We start from the raw sequence: 18260 nt of genomic DNA on the forward strand, positions 1-18260 counted from the left end.
AAAACCAAAGGCAAAGAAGAAATGTTTAAAGTAGCTACAGACAAAGGATACCCTAACTATAGGGGAAAAACTCATTGAATGACAGAGGATTTCTCATCTGAAACCATGGAGGCTTGAAGAAATGGCACACTGTTCGAGTGTTAAAAGAATAGAACTAATGGGGGGCCTGGGTAGCTTAGTCGGTTAAGTGTCTGACTCTTGGTTTTGGCTCAGTTTGTGATCTCACGGTTCATGAGTTGGGGCCCCACGTTGGCTCCATGCTGTCAGTGTGGAGCCTGCTTCGGATTCTCACTCTCTCTCAAAATAAGTAAATAAACTTTAAAAAATAAAATAAAATAAAAAAATAAATAAAAACTATGAACTCATAACCTCATGTCTAGCAAATATATATATTTCCCTCAAAACTGGGGAAATCAAGAATTCTCAAATAAAACAAAAAACAAAAAACTTATAGCAAGCACACCTATACTGAAATAATAGCTGAAGGAGTTCTCCAAATGGAAAGAAAGCAATAAAAAGAGAAACTGCATCAAGCAGAAAGAAAAACACAGCAAAAATGTGGGTAAATAGACTTATTCTCTCATCCTGTTTCTAAGTTATGTTTGAAGGAAATATCATACTGATGTGATTCCAAATGTCTGTAAAGAAGGTTTTTAAGAAAATTATAAACAGGGAGAGTATTGGGACATAAAGAAGTTCAACTGGTAAAATGACAACACCAGTAGAATGTGGTAAGCTATGTATATATAATGTAATACCTAGGTCAACCACCAAAAGAACTTCACAAAGAAAGACACTCAAAAACACAGATAAATCAAAAAGGAAATCCAAAAAAAATGTTTAAGTCATCCACGGTAAAGCAGAAAAAAGAAAACAGAACAGAGGGGAAAAAAGAGTAGATTTGAACTCTAACATATCAATAACTACATAAATGTAAATGCTTTATATGCACCAAGTAAAAGACCAATTGGCAGAGTGGGTTAAAACAGACATAGCAATTCTAAATGTGTATGCACCAAATAGAAAGAGAAATACACAAATCCACAAATATAGCTGGAGATCTCAACACCCCCTTTTGAACAACTGTTAGAATAGACAATCAGAAAGGATGGAGAAAAATTCAACAATGGAACCTCTTCGACATTTATAGGATACACCTTTTTTTCAAATAACCACAGAAAATAAATCAAAATGGTCCATATCAAGGACCATTAAAATAACAAGTTTAAATTTTTTTTTTTAACATTTATTTTTGAGACAGAGAGAGAGAGAGCATGAACGGGGGAGGGTCAGAGAGAGGGAGACACAGAATCTGAAACAGGCTCCAGGCTCTGAGCTGTCAGCACAGAGCCCGATGTGGGGCTTGAACTCATGGACCGCGAGATCATGACCTGAGCTGAAGTCGGACACTTAACCGACTGAGCCACCCAGGCGCCCCACTCAACAAGTTTAAAAGAAGCATATATAACAGCTGTTCTCTGACCATAACAGAATCAAACTAGAACTCAATAATGCAAAGATAACAGCAAAATTTCCAAATATTTGGAAACTGAACAAACTTCTAAATAATCCATAGATCAAAGAAGATATCTCAAGGGAAATAAAAAAATATAGTGAGCTGGATTTTTAAAAAATACAATATATTGAAACATGTAGGGTACAGCTAAAGCAGTGTTGAGAGGGCAATTTATAGCACTAAAAATGGTTTTACAGTAATCTCCCTTTCAAATAAACAAACAAACAAAAACAGTAGTCTCCCCTTATCCACGGAGGAATACGTGCCAAGACCTCCAGTGGATGCCTGAAACTTTGGATAATACTGAACACTATATATACTGTGTTCCTACCTACACCTACACATTGACAATAAAGTTTAAGTCATAAATTAAGCACAGCAAGAGATTAACAATAAAATAGAACAATTCTAACAATCTACTGTAATAAAAGTTATGTGAATGTGATCTCTCTCAAAATGTCTTACTGTACCATACTCATCATTGTGACAAAATACCTACATGATGAGATGAAGTGAGGTGAATGACGTAGGCACTGTAAGAGTTAGTACTGACCTTCTGACGATATGTCAGAAGGAGGATCATTTGCTTCTTACTGCAGTTGACTGTAGGTAAATGAAATCATGGAAACACAAACTGCAGGCAAGAGGGGAGGAGTATCATATTAGAAAAAAAGGAAAAGTCTAAAATTAATAATGTAAGCTCCTACTTTATTTTTTTATTAATAAGTTCTTTTTTTTTTTTTCAACATTTATTTTTGGGACAGAGAGAGACAGAGCATGAACGGGGGAGGGCAGAGAGAGAGGGAGACACAGAATCAGAAACAGGCTCCAGGCTCTGAGCCATCAGCCCAGAGCCTGACGTGGGGCTCAAACTCACGGACCGCGAGATCGTGACCTGGCTGAAGTCGGACGCTTAACCGACTGCGCCACCCAGGCGCCCCTGTAAGCTCCTACTTTAAAAGCTTAGAAAAATATGAGCAAAATGAGCTCAAAGCAAATAGAAGAAAATAATAGGAGGAGAAACCAATCAAACAGAAAAATTGAAAACAGAAATATCAACGAAAAGAGTGTTGGTTCTTTGAAAAGATTAGTAAAATTGACAAGTCTTAAAAAAAGAGAAGACACAAATTACTAATATTAGGAAATGAAACAGGTATCACTACAGCCTTATAAACTACTACAAATACTACAAACAATGCTACACACATAAATTTGACCACTTAGATGAAATGGAGCAATTCCGTGAGAAGCACAAACTACTACATCTCACCCAACATGAAACTGATAAAAGTCCTATAACTTTATTAAAGAAATTGAATTCACAATTTTAAGACACAACAAAAAGAAATCTCCAAGCCCAGATGGTTTCACTGGAGAAAACTATAAAATATTTATAAAACAATTAACACCAGTTCTATATAATCTCTTCAGAACACAGAAGAGAGGCACTGTCCAATTCATTTTATGAAGCTAGTATTACCTTGACACCAAAACTAGACAAAGGATCACAGACTTAAATGTAAAACAGAACTATAAAATTTTTTTAAAAAACATGTCCCAACAACATCGAGAAATCGAACAGGATCTACCAATGTTCTCCTCCACACAGAGTCTCCTCCAATAACACTGAGATAATGAAAGAAATCATGCAAAATGGCCCAAGTTCAAGCCATAATGCAAGTCAATGAGGATTTCTTCCATTATAAGACAGGGACATACAGATATGTCACGAGAACAAATGAAGAATCAGAAAAATATCAAACCTTTCAGATACATGCTGTCAAACTCACTGGATAGGGAACACTGAAAGGAGCAGCACAAGGACAGAAAGAACAATCCTGGATTGCTGCCAATTCCTAGGGAAATTCATGGGGAGAGAATGGCTATTTCAGGATTCTTTGAGGAGTAAATGATCTGACATTGAGAAGGTGATTATTGCAGCTTGGGGCCAACTGACAAGTTCAGATGAACCATAACATATCATTTATTTTCCATAATGCCATGCATTTAAGTGACCCCTTAAATTGAAATTAAGCAATGTAAGGTTCTCGATGACAGTGGGATCTTTATCTCTTCACCTTCTTACTATAATGTGCCTCTCGTTTTCTTGTTTCACCCCAGGCTCCGTGCTTCTGCTTCCTTTATATCACTGAGCATATAAAAACACTAATAGAGAACAGCAAAGTAGCTAAATGCCTTTAAAGTTCTTTGGTTGTCTTTATTTTTCTTTCATGATAATGTCCTTTTTGACTTTGATAGTTCACAAAAAATGTGATAGCACGTCTTAAAAGTTCATAGCATTCCTTTGTAGAAATGAAGTAGTTTCTGTCTTTAACCAACAAGGATTTCAGACAAAAAAAAAAAAAGCTATGGAAACACCCATTTACCATCTTTATGATTTTTTTCAAATAATGCTTTCTTAATTCAGACCTCGCTTAAGATTTGCCAAAAGCAATGAAAATAGATTATTGTTTCTCTCAATAAGCTAACATTCTGGGTTTTTCTTCATTTGTCTTAACCTAACTTGCAATCTGAACTCAAAAAGAAAGTAACTCTCCACAGGAAATAACTATCATTTATGGTAGTTTTCTCTTTATACTGTGTAATGGTCTGTGCTGTAAAGAAGATGGTGTCCGGGAGGGAAAATTTCCCACTACCTTTCTTGGTTCTTTTGGTTTATGTAATAATTAACAAAGGACAGGTTTAAAAATAGAATACAAAAATCTGCAGGCTATAACACTAAGTCCAGGGTTCCTACACTGACAGCAAAAGCAATCCATAAAAGAAAAAAATTGATAAATTGGATTTCATCAGAATTAAAAACTTTTGTGGGGCGTCTGGGTGGCGCAGTCGGTTAAGCGTCCGACTTCAGCCAGGTCACGATCTCGCGGTCCGTGAGTTCGAGCCCCGCGTCGGGCTCTGGGCTGATGGCTCAGAGCCTGGAGCCTGTTTCCGATTCTGTGTCTCCCTCTTTCTCTGCCCCTCCCCTGTTCATGCTCTGTCTCTCTCTGTCCCCCCAAAAAATAAATAAACGTTGAAAAAAAAAGAATTAAAAACTTTTGCTTTCTGAAAGACTTAAATGAAAAGACAAGCTTTCACTTGTCCCATTATATGTGGGAGGAAAGATTTACATACTACTTATTACTACTTATCTGACAAGGACTCTGATCTAAAATACATAAAGAACTCTTGAAAATATCTCCAATTAGAAAATTGGACATGAAGAAACACTTTATCCAAAAGACAGCAAATAAGGGGCATCTGGGTGGCTCAGTAGGCTGAGCATCTGACTCTTGATATCAATTCAGGTCATGGTCTCACAGTTTGTGAATTCAAGTCCCACATCAGGCTCTGCCCTGACAGCACAGCACAGAGCCCGATTCTCTCTCATCCGCTCTCTGCCCCGCCCTGCTCACACACTCTGCCTTTCTCAAAATAAGTAAACTTAAAAAACAATTTTAAAAAATAGTTTAAAAAAAAAGATGGCAAATAAACTCTTGAAAAGATGTTCAACATCGTTAGCCATTAAGGAAACACAAATTAAAAACCACAATATCACCACACAACTACTAGAATGGTAAGAAAAGAAAAAAGAATGATGACACTAAATACTGGCAAAGATACAGCTAGATAAGCTATACATTACTACTGGGATTGACAAATAGTATAGCCACTCTGGAAAATGGTTTGCCAGTTTCATAAAACATAAACACGCAACTATTTCATGACTGAGATGACCCAGCAACTGCACTCATGGGCATTTACCCCAGAGAAATAAAAACTTATGTTCATTCAAACTTCGGTACACAAATGTTTGTAGCAACTTTATTCGTAACAGCCCAAAACTGGAATCAATCCAGATGTTCCATTAATTGGTGCATGGTTAAACACAATGGTCCATCCATACCAAGGAATACTACCTCAGCTCTAAAATGACAGAAACTACAGGTATATACAACAATCTGGACAAATCACTAGAGAATTATGCTTGGTGAAAAAAGCCTGTCCCAAAAGGTTACATACTGTATGATTCAATTTGTATAACATTCTTGAAATGACAAAATTGTGAAAATGGAGAAAAGCTAAGTGCCTGCAACTGATTAAGGAGAGACTGGAGAGGGAAGGGAAGTGGGTGTACCCACATGAGGGATAACTGCGATAGAGAAATGTTCTGTACCTCGACTTTTAGCAGTGTCAACATACTGGTTTTAATATTATACCAGTTTTGCAAGATGTTACCATTGGAGAAAATGGGGTACAGAGTACAGGAGATGTTTCTGTATTATTTCATACAACTGTATGTAATAATTATCTCAAAATAAAAAGCTCAATTAAAAAATAAAATGAACATCTTTAAAAGCTCTATACCTGCTAATCTGCAGTATATGGTCTGTGTTCATTTACCACTATGTCCTCACTTCTACTTGTCATTCAAATCATCCATAAGCAATGAATTTGCCAAAAGCAATGGAAATAGATTACTGCTTCTTGGATTACTTGATTCTTATTTTATGCAGCTAATACCACTCAAATGAAATTACTCTTGCTAAAGTCAATGATAATCTTCCAACTACAAAACAAAATTGAAACTTGCTAGTTTTTTGATTTACCTAGCCTCTAAGTATTTGACACTGATAATTAGTTTATTCCCCTTCCATGAAATTCTCCTACCTCTGCTGGTTGTCCTTGCTCCAGCATTCTCTTCTCTGAGAAGCCTTGCCAAACCTCTCTCATCCCACAGTGGCCTTCTGGATTTACTTAGTAAACTTTCTAATATCAACATCATTGATTTCCTTTTTAATCTCCTCTAGCACACCAAATATTCCTAGAAAGCAGTGTCTTAGTTTACCTCTGTATTTCTGAGGCCTAATAAGAATGAAGAGTTGGGGCGCCTGGGTGGCTCAGTCGGTTTAACGTCAGCTTGTGGGTTCGAACCACAAGCTGTGTTACAAACACAGGCTCTGTGCTGACAGCTCGGAGCCTGGAGCCTGCTTCAGATTCTGCATCCCTCTCTCACTCTGCCCCTCCCCTGCTCATGCTCGCTCGCTCTCTCTCTCTCGATCTCAAGAATAAACAAACACTAAAAAAATTAAAAAAAAAAAAGGAATGAAGAGTTAAATATGCTGCATGACTTGTTTATTAGACTGAAAGTGTAGTCAATAATTTATTCAGGCTCTTTGAAATAAATGAAAGTACCTCTCTAACTCTTACACATTATGTCCTCTGAATCACACTCATCTTGACACAACTTTTAGGAAGCATTCTCCAGTGATTACACAAAGTCCCTAATGTGACCCACACTGATTCCTCTGCCCCAATAATATCATTTTAATTACTTATCTAAACATATTTATGATAGTTGCTTCTGGTTTCATATTAAGTTTCTGAAGGGCAGGCAATTCTATAACTCATAAGCACTTAAGACACAGTTATAGGTCTCTAGGAACTTTATAATACTGAGTGTTTAAAATAAACAGAAAAGAAGACTACTTGTGAAAAATAACTGGGTTAGTGACTAGAAATCAAATTAGGCTACTGAAAGAAAATATTGCAAATGTATCACCCTTTAAAATCATAAATACTGCATCTCAGCCCTGAGAGCCTTCCAGACTAACCTTCGTCTTGTTGAACACTCTTCTTCTTCGTTGGCTACCCATCCAACATCAGCAAAAGACACCACTGCATCCTCTCCTGGATGGCTAGGGCTCCATTCTGTTGTAGGGCTGGTAAGCTATAAGTTATAAACAGGAAAGGTGTTTGTCACCAAAATGTTAGAATAAAACTTTTTAATCACCCAAAGGAAAATCATCAGCTCTGGTGTTACAAACACATGGACAGTTTCTAACATCTCCATTGAAGGTCCCCACAAAAGAGAACATCAGTTATGTTGTATCGTTGCCTAATAGGTTTATGACAATCTCTGAATTATAACTTAACTTTATTCAATTTTTATTTTACAGGTCAAATGAGATTGGCTTTAAAAACAAGCCAACAGGGGTACACGGGTGGCTCAGTGGGTTAAGCTTCCGACTTGTGATTCTGGCTCGGGTCATGATCTCATGGTTTGTGGGTTCGAGCCCAGCATGGGGCTCTGTGTTGACAGTGTGGAACTTGTTTGGGATTCCCTCTCTCTCCCTCTATGCCCCTCCCAGCTTGTGTGTGCATTCTCTCTTTCAAAATAAATGAACTAAAAACAAAAGTCTTAAAAAAAAAAAAAAAAGCCAACAAATACCTGTGTTCATCCTAAAATATTATGAAAATTTTTAGAATTTAAGCATTAAAAAAATCAATTTTTCTGAAGAGATTTAGTCAAAAAAAGTATAATAATAAGAACAAGCAAGCAATATATGTGCTAAATTTGGGAATATTTTTAAATGGATTCGTATATAGAGATGCTGTTAAAGTGCTGAAAATAACATTTTTAAAGATTTTTTTTTTAATGTTTACTTATTTCTGAGAGAGAGACAGAGCACGAGCAAGGGAGGGGCAGAGAGAGAGACACACAGAGTCCGAAGCAGGCTCCAGGCTCTGGGCTGTCAGCACAAAGCCCGACGCGGGGCTCGAACTCATGACCTATGAGATCATGACATGAGCTGAAGTCAGACATTTAACCAACTGAGCCACCCAGGTGCCCCTGAAAATACATTGTTTTAAATCATGATTTTTAAAGTATTAACTATATTAAAGAACAAAACAAATAGAATTGTCTAAAGTTTAACCACGTAAATGACAGAATATTCTGAAATACAAAGAAAAAGCATGCAAGTTCTGAAATTTACCTTGGAAAGTAGATGGAAAGATAATTAAATTAAAGTGTTGTTGTAAGTGTAATGCCTCAGAGACAGATGACCAATGACTAATGATTTTAAAATAAAGTTATCAGATTAATACTTCCTAAAAGTTAGTAACACTGAGGTTTAAGTAAAAAAGAAAATGCAGACTTTTTAAATGAAGAAAAAAGTTAAAAAGGCCAAAGAGATTTACTTATTGACATATTTATCAGAAAAGTTGTGCTGTAACTCATGCTTTGTTTGAACCTTCTCAATACTATCGTTGCCAGATCAGGCTTTTGAAGCTACACTTAAATAATGCTTCTTCCTCAACAGTAAAATATACCACGCAAACACATAATACTGAAACAGTTAAATGTCTTTAATATTATGAATAAAATTTTAATTGAACACACTGGCTACTCGTATGTACACCCATTCTGGTACCATAATTACCTAACATTATCAACTTAATAAAGCAGCATTAGAAAACTGACATTTTAATAACACACTAAGAATATCAAGTATTTAAAATGCCTTAAATTACAGCTTTTGGGCAGGACAAAGGTACAGTCAAGAGGGAAAACAGTTGTATTAAAGGAGTAAATATTTAAGAATCTAATCCCAGGCAAGAACAAAAAATAAACAAAAACTAATAATAGAATTAAGATGAAAAGCCTTTCAAAATACAAATGTTTTAGGGGCACCTGGGTTGTTCAGTTGATTAAACATCTGACTTCAGCTCAGGTCATGATCTCATGGTTCGTGGGTTCAAGCCCCACATTGGGCTCTGTGCTGACAGCTCTGGAGCCTGTTTGGATTCTGTGTCTCCCTCCCTCTCTGCCCCTACCTCGCTCATGCTCTGTCTCTCTCACAAATAAACAAAAAAAATTTTTTTAATACAAATGTTTTAAAGCATGTACTTGAATAACTGGCCATAAGAGAAGAAAAGTAAACACTTTAGGAAGTACATTACCAAGGGATACGATCAAAGAAAAATCGAAAGGATTTTTATACTTCTCCCCCATTACATTTTAGATATTTATCCAAATAAGTCAATAAACACACAGATATTCAGTCAATGGATACCTTATACAACTTAAATTAACATAACTCAAATGGGCATCACATTTGATCTTAAGAGCCAGAGAAATCTGGCAATATTATTCCTATTCACTATTGAAAAGAGAATGATGGGGGTGCCCAGGTGACTCAGTAGGTTGAGAGTCCAACTTTGTTCAGCTCAGGTCATGATCTCGCAGTTTACGTGAGTTTGAGCCCCACACTGGGCTCACTACTGTTAGCCTGTCAGTGCAAAGCCTGCTTCAGATCCTCTCTCTGACCCTCCCCAACTTGTGCTTGCTCAAAAATAAATATTAAAAAAAAGAAAAGACAAAAGAAAACAGAATCATGTATTAACATTCCCATAACATTGTATTAGGGAGATTCCAAGTGGATTACATGGAGATACTTAAACAAAAAGGTCTCCAAGCCCTGTGGAAACTCCTAGAAGGAACACAGTATTTAATGGGCTATTCTGTACAAGTGAAAGATCATAAAAGTAAAACCTGAATGATGAAGACGCTAGTTCATGAAGATCAGTCTGTTTATAACTATTTTAGAAAATAAAATTGTAGGGGCACCTGGGTGGCTCAGTCGGTTAAGTGTATGACTCTCGATTTTAGCTCAGGTCATGATAATCTCATGCTCATGAGATCGAGCCCCATGTCAGGCTCCACCCCGGGAATGGAGCCTGCTTGGGATTCTCTCTCTCTCTCTCTCTCTCTCTCTCTCTCTCTCTCTCTCTCTGTCTCTCTCTGCCCCTCTCCCCTGCTCATGCTCTTAAACTAATTTTTAAAAATGATAGTAAATAAAATTTTATTTCAATAGTTACTAGTTTGTTGGAAGTGAGGTATATTTAAGACAAGTAAAATGAAGTTTTGACCTCAAGACTTCTTACTTTCCCACAAAAGTTACAAAAATCAGTTTTCTTCCTAGATATTTTTGTTTATAAAAGGAGAAAAATGACACTTTTCTAAAAACAAATATTTAAAAACATAAATCAACCCATTTTTGACAGCTTTTCAGAGTGTTTTATAATGTAAAGATCAAACAATGTATCTAAATTTTACATCTGTAGTACCTTCAACATATTAAACATGAAATGTTGCTTTCTGCATAAACTTAAAAAAACAAAAATTTTCCATTGACTTAGTTTACAATCTTACTAAGAAATTATTCTAGGTAATCACCAAAATAATACCCTGTCTATATAACACATGTTCAATGAGATGAAAATATTGATACTGTCAAGAACCAATTCCAGAATTGATCATATCTGTATCATTACTAATGGACATCCTGCCCCACAGAACAGTCATCTTAATATTTAAGTCACATATCTACATAACAGTGATTTATGCCATTAAAAAAGAAACACAAAAAAAGGCTAACAAAGTCCCTGGGGAAACCAAACTCATCCAAAAAACAAAATAAAACTGAAAATACAGTAACACTAATCTTATTTTAAAGATTTAAAGTTGCTGCTGAGGGGCGCCTGGGTGGCTCGGTCGGTTAAGCGTCCGATGTCGGCTCAGGTCATGATCTCACGGTCCGTGAGTTTGAGCCCCGCGTCGGGCTCTGGGCTGACCGCTCAGAGCCTGGAGCCTGTTTCAGATTCTGTGTCTCACTCTCTCTCTGCCCCTCCCCTGTTCATGCTCTGTCTCTGTCTCAAAAACAAATAAACGTTAAAAAAAATAAAGTTGTTGCTGAAATGCGCACTGAGTAACAAGAATGGAATAGGAGGGGCGCCTGGTTGGCTCAGTCAGTTAAGCGTCCGACTTCAGCTCAGGTCATGATCCTGCGCTTCCTGGGTTCGAGCCCCGTGTCGAGCTCTGTGATGACAGCTCGGAGCCTGGACCCTGCTTCAGATTCTGATCTCTCTCTCCTCTCTCTGCCCCTCCCCAGCTTGCACTCTGTCTCCCAAAAATAAATAGATATTTTAAAAAATTTTAAATAAAAAAGAATGGAATAGTAAAGACAATTCACTTAATTAAGTACCAGTTAAGGTAACATCAGTGCAGGCAAGGGGGCTGATGGCATGGAACTGTTGGAAGTACAATTTAGATGGCACTACTGACATGCATGGATGACCAATGGGAAGTTTGAAAAAGACAAAGCCAACTTACTGAACGTTCCAGCAAGGTCCTGTCCTATCATAGCTATCGTTGTGACAGAGGAAAAAAAACAAAACAAAACACACAGTGAAGAAAGAATAGAAAAAAATTTTTTTCCAAAATCAAGGGCATTATAAAATTTTAAATTAAAATTAGCATTTATTGATTTGTAAGTATCCAAATTCCTTCCAGAAAGTATGTAAAGTATTTCATTCAGAGCAAAAATTCAGTAGCAGCATTATTATTTTTACTGATCTTAAGTTTAATTCAACATCTGGTACAACTTAAATTACCCAAAATTCAATTATATTTCAAAAATTTACTACAGTAACTTTAGATAATTTTTAATATTATGATAATGTAAAACTATACCAACTATACCAGGACAAATGATTTAATAAAATGCATGAAAGAAAAATACACAGCTTGTATAAAAGTTGAAATACTTAGAATAAAATATTAGAAGAGCTAATTTTGTCCTAATGTGACTTTTCATAAAATAAATATACTGGTACTAGGAACCAGGATTCTCTCGGTTTCTTGCCAAAAAGGGTATAATAGTAAATAGATTCAGTCTATTTTCCACCGTTTATATTCCAATGCAAAACATGTATTAAAAGCAGCACAGCAAAATAATAATCTTTAACTTTTTAAAATAAAAATCTCTACACTTTTACTAACAGATTTAATTCTTTTTCTACTAATTCTTGCCATAGTTAGAAAAACTGAAAGCAAAATTTCTATATTTTAATATAGTCACATACAGTGACACCAACAGGCCACACAATATACCTGTGTAAAGAACACTAAATCCAATATTCTGGCCAAGACTCAGCCACTCATGTTTCTGAGTAGAATGTCACTTTTTAAAAAGCGAGCATTTATTAAAGCTTTCTATTCATGCACCTAAATTGAGGCAGGGTAGGAAGAGAAGGTGAGAGGGAACAGGGACAGGAAAGACATCAGAGAGACAAAGGGAGAGAAATGTGTCTCTCTCTCAAAATAACCTAAGAAGGTAAGTAACAGGATCCCCTGGAAAAACTATTCTTTAAGAAATCAATTACTGAGAATGAATAAAACATCACAATCGTTCATTGTTTAGAGTTACGCTTCAAATTACAGTGCCACACTACCAAATTTATCAAACATAATACTGTATCTGCATCTCGTTCTTAATGGCCATTTGAGAGCGAAAATTACCAAGAAGTTTTAACATCACATAGAGTATGACATCACATGCTAGCATATTCCAGAATACTGAAGAGTAACTGAACAAAAAAAGTGTTAGGTTTAACAGTTAGTTTTAGTATTAATCCAGGCACTTACCTTCACATGGCTCAGACACCAAAGACCACCAGACCACATGAAGTCCCACCAGCCTTCTCTTAGCTCCTCAAACTATAACTTCTGTCTTGCCTGTTCCAGAACCTATGCACATATTCTCTCTTCCACCAACTCCACCCCTTACCCCAACTGTGAAGAGCTGGCTCCTTCTAATCTTTACCTGTCATTCCTCCAAAGGCGCCTTCCAGACAAACCACCAATTATTATCCTGCCCTCTGCTATACTATGTTTTCCTTCACAGCATTTAGTACAAATTATATGTCTATTAGAATATTTACTTGTTAAATATCTCTCCGACTGAATCAAATCCCAACAAGGACAGAGATCATGTCTTTTTGGTCCACCATTGATCAACAGCCCCTAGAATAATGTAGATTTCAAATTTATTTGCTAAATAAAGATGGACTGTGACAAGTGGCTATTTTACTTCCAGATTTCGTCACGGGGTGTGAACTTTAGTAGAATTTCATTCATTACTTGTTTGTTTACAGAACATTACCTCTACAGTTCCAACAACTCCTAGCAACCCCAGAAAACAGGAGTGGGCAGGGTTTCCACAAGGAAAAAAGGTGGTCCAGGTTAAATTACCCAGAAGTCTGTCAGTTACAAAAGCTGAAAGTCCAACTTCTATACCCACTGCCAAGTGGCCCACCCCACTTTTTCTGGTAGTACTCAAGATTACCTTTAATTTTTTTTGCCTTAAGGTTTTTTCATATGTAATATTTACCACCCCAAAAAGTTGCTTTTGGTTCCACATGTTTAACTCATTCAATTTAAAATTTATAAAAATGCACCCCCAAAGTGCTTTTGTAACGATTACTTTTGTAACTGTCAATAGATAATTCTGTTACTGCTTTAAGGAAAATTTTCCCTAGCAAAATGCTAAAATACAATATGTGCCTGAAGTTTTCAACCTCAGCTGCATAAGAAGCTCCTCATAAAACAAAACAAACAAAAAAACCCACAAATGTATGAAATTCTGATTTAGTGAGCTTTGAGTAGGACCTATATTCTTCAAAAGCTCTGTGTTTTTGCAGGGAAGGTGGGCATACAAAACTACTTTGCAAGATGGGGCCGGAGAATGAATATTTTTAAAGCTCCTGGTGATTTAAATATGCAAAAAGTATCGAGAACCACTGCAAATTATAACTTCTGCACCCCATTCCTCCCAATCTTCCAGAGTTCACTGCTTTCTCCAGTTCCTCCATGATCTGAATTTTCTTTTGGTTTCATGAAGCTGGAATAAGTACTAGGAGGAAAAAAAAAACAAAACAACCACCTACTTTCTCTTTGTCTTAATCTGGGTTCCTACCCCCAAAGGGGCTATAATATCCAAATATACAAAATGCTTATGGCCAGAAGTGTGTAATTATGACTCAAGGTTGAAATGTACATATCTGAAAGGTATAAAAAGGCCAAGGAAAGTTTATTTTTCTTCAATTAAAAGTAAATGTGAAGGGTCTACCAGAATAAAGTAAAAAGATTCTGCACAGCAAAAAGAAACAAACACAACTAAAAGGCAACTCACTGAATGGGAGAAGATTTGCAAATGACATGTCCAATAAAGGGCAATCAAAATACGTAAAGAGCTGATACAACTCAATAACCAAAAAACAAATAGTCTAATTAAAAATGGGCAGAAGATGGGCGCCTGGGTGGCTTAGTCAGTTAAGTGTCCGACTTCAGCTCAGGTCATGATCTCACGGTCCGTGAGTTCAAGCCCTGCATCGGGCTCTGTGCTGTCGGTTCGGAGCCTGGAGCTTGCTTTGGATTCTGTGTCTCCCTCTCTCTCTGCCTCTCCCCCACTCACACTATCAAAAAATGAATAAATGTTAAAAAAAAAATTTTTTTTTTAAATGGGCAGAAGATACAAACAGACATTTCTCCAAAGAAGATATACAGATGGCCAATAGACACATGCAAAGATGCTCAATATCACTCATCACCAGGGAAATGAAAATCAAAATTACAATGACGGGCACCTGGGTGGCTCAGCTGGGGTTAAGCGTCTGACTTTGGCTCAGGGGGTGTTAAGCGTCTGACTTTGGCTCAGGTCATGATCTCATTCGTTCGTGAGTTTGAGACCTTCATCGGACTCTGCACTGATGGCTCAGAGCCTGGAGCTTGCTTCAAATTGTGTGTCTACCTCTCTCTCTCTCTCTCTCTGCCCCTCCCCCGCTTGTGCACACACTCTCTCTCTCAAAAATAAATAAATATCAAAAAATATATAAAAAGCTTAATTTAAAATAACTAAATTATGAAGGGTCTAGAGATCTTGTTTTGAGTCTAAAGTAGCCAACTCATGTCTAGCACTCACAAAACGAAGGACTGGGAAAGGCTATGGGGTTACAGGCAAGTCTCCTTCAAGTAACAAAGCAAAGCAACGCTTTGTTTTTTACACTTATTACCATATTTTATTCCCAGCCCAAAATTTATTGTGCCCATTAACTGGATTAAGGTGTAAATAAATGTGTTGGTCTCTGTTCTGATTTGTGACTCTGTAAGTCTAATTTATAAAATCAGGAGGTGAATTATTTGAATAGCAAGCAAGTTAATTTGCTATTCAACTGTCAGGTGGCAATAATAATAATAAAATCACCACCACTAGCACGCTTTTTCTGTGCCCTAATTATGTACCAGTTATTATATTCCGAGCTTTACAAGGATTATCTTGTCTAACCCTCACGACAAAAAGTAATGCGCCCATCTTGCCTATCATTACTTGTCTACAAATATATGGGTCAGCTGGTAACAGTGAAAAGATGGTATGATCTGGAAGGAACTATACTGAACTTTAAGATTTCAGAGGTAAAATTGTTTTGAGGGTGACAGAGTCGAGGTGTTACCTATGGGTGTGGGAGGTAGAAAAGAAATGGAACTCAAAGTCAACAGGGATATAGGAAGTACAGAATATACATTGCTAAGTTTCAGACAAATCCTCCGAAAGACTGAAATCACCCAGAACGTCAGAGGGACTGGTTTTGACTACATAACTCCTGCTTCTGAATTGACCCAGGAATGCCCTATTCTCAAGTTTAATCCATTTCAATTTTTGTCTCCTGAATATGGCCCTAAAATGGTGTCTACTCTCCCGGGGTCCAACTGTGGTCCTCAGTTCCAGACTTTCTATAGAATTTACTCATGCTGGGCTCCTAGACAGTCCAAATATATTCCCTATCAAATCCTCAAATGAGCCAGAAAAATAGCAAAAATGCATTTTCAACTTTATTACTCTAAATTGCATGGTTTTTAAAATTCCACATTTTTACATTTCTGATAGATGTAGTTAAAAAATAATAGAGGATACAAAGGAATAATAGCAGATTTAAAATATCTAACTAGCACATAAAACACTCACTTTAATATTGACCTTGAATTTAAAAAGACTCAGTATGCTATAAAACCACCTGGAAGTTAAAATCTCATTATAAACAAATGTCTTCTGTCTTCCATTATATTCTCAAGTAGGTCACTAGTATTTCTCTGATCTTACTCTCCTATGTTTATCCACCTTTACTCAAATTCAGCTCCTGTACTAAATCTAGTATTCTTAATCCTACTCATACCCTTTAAGCGACTAATAACAATGAGAAAAAGAATCTCTCCAAGAAACTATACTTGGCTCTGGTATTTCAGCCCAGTAACTATCAAGGCAGATTTGGGTTGTTACTAAAAAATGCTAAATTATCTTCATCTCCTTCTATATATCTCTAGCTACATGAACACAAATGCTGTACCAAGTTCTCCTGCAACTAGGTTAAGTACACACATAAATGGACAAAAAGAAAATTTTAATAGAACTGAGCAATCAGAAAAAAGTTAATAAGCCTCAGTTAACACAACAGTTATGGTTCCTACAATTAATGCTAAGCTTTAAACCTAGGACGGAGAAAGCACCTTACAAGGCATCCACAGATACATCTAAAAATAAACTAGGGGAACAGAGTGGCTGTCCAGATAAGAAAGTATAATAACTAAAGAAAACAATGGTGGTACCTGAAGCCCCTCTCAAGTCACATAAGGCCATGCCCAAGGTCACCTGGGAATTAACAACTACTTTGCTTATGATATGCTTCTAAATCTTAGTATGTGTATTCTTAAGAAGGATAAATGTCTTAAAGAGCTTTAAAAAGCTTGAATAATCACTTCACAGAGGAAGTAAAATCAGAAAGACTTTACTATAGTTTTATTGTCTTTTATTGGTAGCAGCATCAATGGGGGAAAGGTTCTAAAATACTTTTAAAGCTGTCTTGCCTACTTGTATTTCTAATGCACATATTAATATAAAGTTTTGAAACATATAAAGTATAGTACCTGAAACTGAACTCTCGGACACTGGATCAGAGATAAATTAGTACCAATTTTCCTTACGATACTTCGAGATGAACCATATGGCTTCCCAGACCAAAGTACCTGAGGAAATAGGAAAAACCAAAGTTTAATTACAAAGGTAATAAAACTGTTACTACAAAGCACTGGACAGTTAATTTAACAAAATATTCACACATTAATTACAGAATCAGAATGCTTTAAATGTTATGGGAAATGAGCTAATATTTCTCAAGTAAAAGTTAAAAAAAATATATATATATATACATAGCTGGTTATAATTAACACAATAAGGTTTAATTTAAGGCATTATATAAAAAATACAGAAGAATAATAATTGTAAAACAATTACATTTGGAGTAAAAACTTCGCATTTTCACTATGTTTTCATACTATTCTGCAAAGGAAACTATTTTTATCATCTCTGCTATATTTTTTAAAGTTTTAGAATTTTAAATACATATACATTTTTTAAAACCATGAGTGTTTGTTATAATGGACTTTTCAAAACAAATCCAAATCAGTACAAAGTTCAGAATCTGAATTTGTACCATTCAGGGTGCTTCATTTTTTGCTACACAAGAATGTCTGGTCAAGGGGGAGTGTGGGTTAAAATTCAGCTACACTGCATCTTCTTGTGAGGCCTTATCCCCAGGGAAAAGGTGTCTTTTCCCAATTTACACAAAGGTACTAGGTGGGCTTGTAGTGAGTGACCCTAATGAGCAGAATTTCTCAAATGAAATCACAATACACTCAGGACATTATGCTATGCTTAATGCAAAAACAAAAACAAACTCCCAAAGCAGAAAGCAAACAAAAAAAAAACACACATATAGAATGTTAAATCATTATAAAGTACCTGGAAACTTCTCCCCAAGTATATGATTTTTCCTTAAAGAGAAAAACTATCCGTTTTGAGTGCTATACTTGAAAGCCTGGGCAGAGAGGCAAAGACAGGTGGTATGCTATTAAAAGCAATTTAAAAAGAAAAGAATGAGAATGATATGATCATTATACTTAATTCATTAAATTTTAACAATCATATCCTTAAACTAAATAATACCAAATCAGCTGGCATGTATTCTGAGCAACAGACACTGACCCCTTTTTAAAGTCACTCCATGG

The 18260-nt window shown here is 36.2% G+C and overlaps 1 protein-coding gene across 2 annotated transcripts in view; it reads right to left on the reverse strand.

The window, feature by feature from the left end:
- The window catches only part of MTFR1 (mitochondrial fission regulator 1), a 65032-nt gene that overhangs the window by 17033 nt on the left and 29739 nt on the right, over positions 1–18260 (reverse strand). The window contains exons 3-4 of one of the 2 annotated variants that reach the window (XM_025922900.2): positions 17121–17219; positions 7132–7247 (exon numbers count right to left, since the gene is read on the reverse strand). In XM_025922900.2, the coding sequence (XP_025778685.2) occupies positions 7132–7247; positions 17121–17219 (215 nt within the window). Of the gene's footprint in view, positions 1–7131; positions 7248–12788; positions 14046–17120; positions 17220–18260 lie in introns of those variants that run through there. The other variant, XM_086696100.1, reaches the window with a different exon arrangement.

The sequence above is a fragment of the Puma concolor genome, chromosome F2 (assembly GCF_028749965.1).
Source record: "Puma concolor isolate L17-30 chromosome F2, mPumCon1.1.hap2, whole genome shotgun sequence".
NCBI lineage: Eukaryota > Metazoa > Chordata > Mammalia > Carnivora > Felidae > Puma > Puma concolor.